General features: G+C 47.3%; 1 protein-coding gene across 1 annotated transcript in view; it reads left to right on the top strand.

Annotated features, from left to right (window-relative positions):
- Positions 1–1,334, top strand: part of Erg28 (ergosterol biosynthesis 28 homolog) — an 8,379-nt gene extending 7,045 nt beyond the window's left edge. The window contains exons 4-5 of the mRNA XM_005343376.3: positions 787–905; positions 1,039–1,334. Of these exons, the coding sequence (XP_005343433.1) occupies positions 787–905; positions 1,039–1,118 (199 nt within the window). The 3' untranslated portion in view covers positions 1,119–1,334. The remainder of the gene's footprint in view (positions 1–786; positions 906–1,038) is intronic.
- The last annotated feature ends 62 nt before the right edge of the window (positions 1,335–1,396 follow it).

Below are 1,396 nucleotides of genomic sequence, written 5' to 3'. Positions count from 1 at the left end.
ATAACAGGTTCCACGAAACAGCCAAGAACTTGAGACAGAACTCTGTAAGGAAGCAGGTTTTTGAATCAAGAGGCAGAGGGAGGAACTATTGTGGAATTATCTCTTTGTGCATGTGAAGATGTTGTGAGCCACCATGTGGTTGCTGGGAATTGAACCTTTGGAAGAGCAGGCAATGCTCTTAACCAATGAGCCATCTCTCCAGCCCCTAATTTTTTTTCATAGTTTACAAAAACAAAAAAAAACAGATACCTGAAATTCAGGTGGTCAGCCACCATCTCATCGTCAAAACCGAGGAGCAAGTTCTCTTCCTCTGGATTTGCTGTGTGACCTCCCCAGACCAGACTTTAGGCCAAGACATAAACTAGCAAACATGTACTGCAAGAGCATCTGAGGGCCTCTTGCCGCTTAAAACACTCATTTACGGTTCCGTCACACAGCACTGGCTGGCTCGTGGCCAGACACCTGCTAGGGTAGGCTTCAGCTAGAGTCTGTCAGCTGGCACTGAGCACGTGAGTATGATTGATCCAGAACTGCTGCACGGCCCAAGTCTGCCATCCAGATTCTCTCATGGTGACTTCTCTCTACCTTGCTAAGTCATAGGGCCCACTGTGACTGCTTGGCCCATGCCTCAGAAGTCTCTAGTTTTGCCCCAGGAGAGTAGAATTTGATGTGATTAAATAGCCAGGTGTTTCTAAGGAATGTGTCACTTGTGTCAGTCAGCCGACACCCTCTGCAGTGCTGCACCAAACACGTAGTCACTTTGTTTCCCATCTCTGTCCCTTACAGACTCTACCACATCACATTGTGGACCTTCTTCCTCGCCTTGGGACACTTCCTCTCGGAGTTGTTCGTATTTGGAACAGCAGCTCCCACAGTCGGTGTGCTGGCACCCCTGATGGTGGCAAGTAAGCACCAAGCCACCCTAGATCCCCTACAGTAGTGACCCCTGCGGCGGTGGGGCTGGTGCGGAGCACAGGTGTGTTGGACTTGTTGGGTGCAGTTTTTATAGCCACCGTTAATCTTCTCTCTGTGTTGAAGGTCTCTCCATCCTGGGTATGCTGGTTGGGCTCCGGTATCTAGAGGCAGAACCAGGATCCATACAGAAGAAGAGAAACTGAAACTGAGGCCAGCCTTGCCACCTCCAAAACATCGTTGTTTTCCGCGTTGGCTGTCTTCGTTCTTCATCCTATGTCCTTACATCATTTCTTTTCAACTGTGTCCTTAGTTCCTTCATCTAGGTTCAGCGTCTTTAGCTTTTGGGGTTTGGGGTTTTTAATGTTTTTAAATATTTAAGATGTTCATACAGAAAACTTATGTAACACGTAATTTAGAGTCATCTAAGAAATATTCTGTTACATTAATCAAAGTTAAGAAATCCTAGCCGGGCGATGGTGGC

The sequence above is a fragment of the Microtus ochrogaster genome, chromosome 1 (assembly GCF_000317375.1).
Source record: "Microtus ochrogaster isolate Prairie Vole_2 chromosome 1, MicOch1.0, whole genome shotgun sequence".
NCBI lineage: Eukaryota > Metazoa > Chordata > Mammalia > Rodentia > Cricetidae > Microtus > Microtus ochrogaster.
This window is presented reverse-complemented; position numbering and strand designations above follow the sequence as displayed.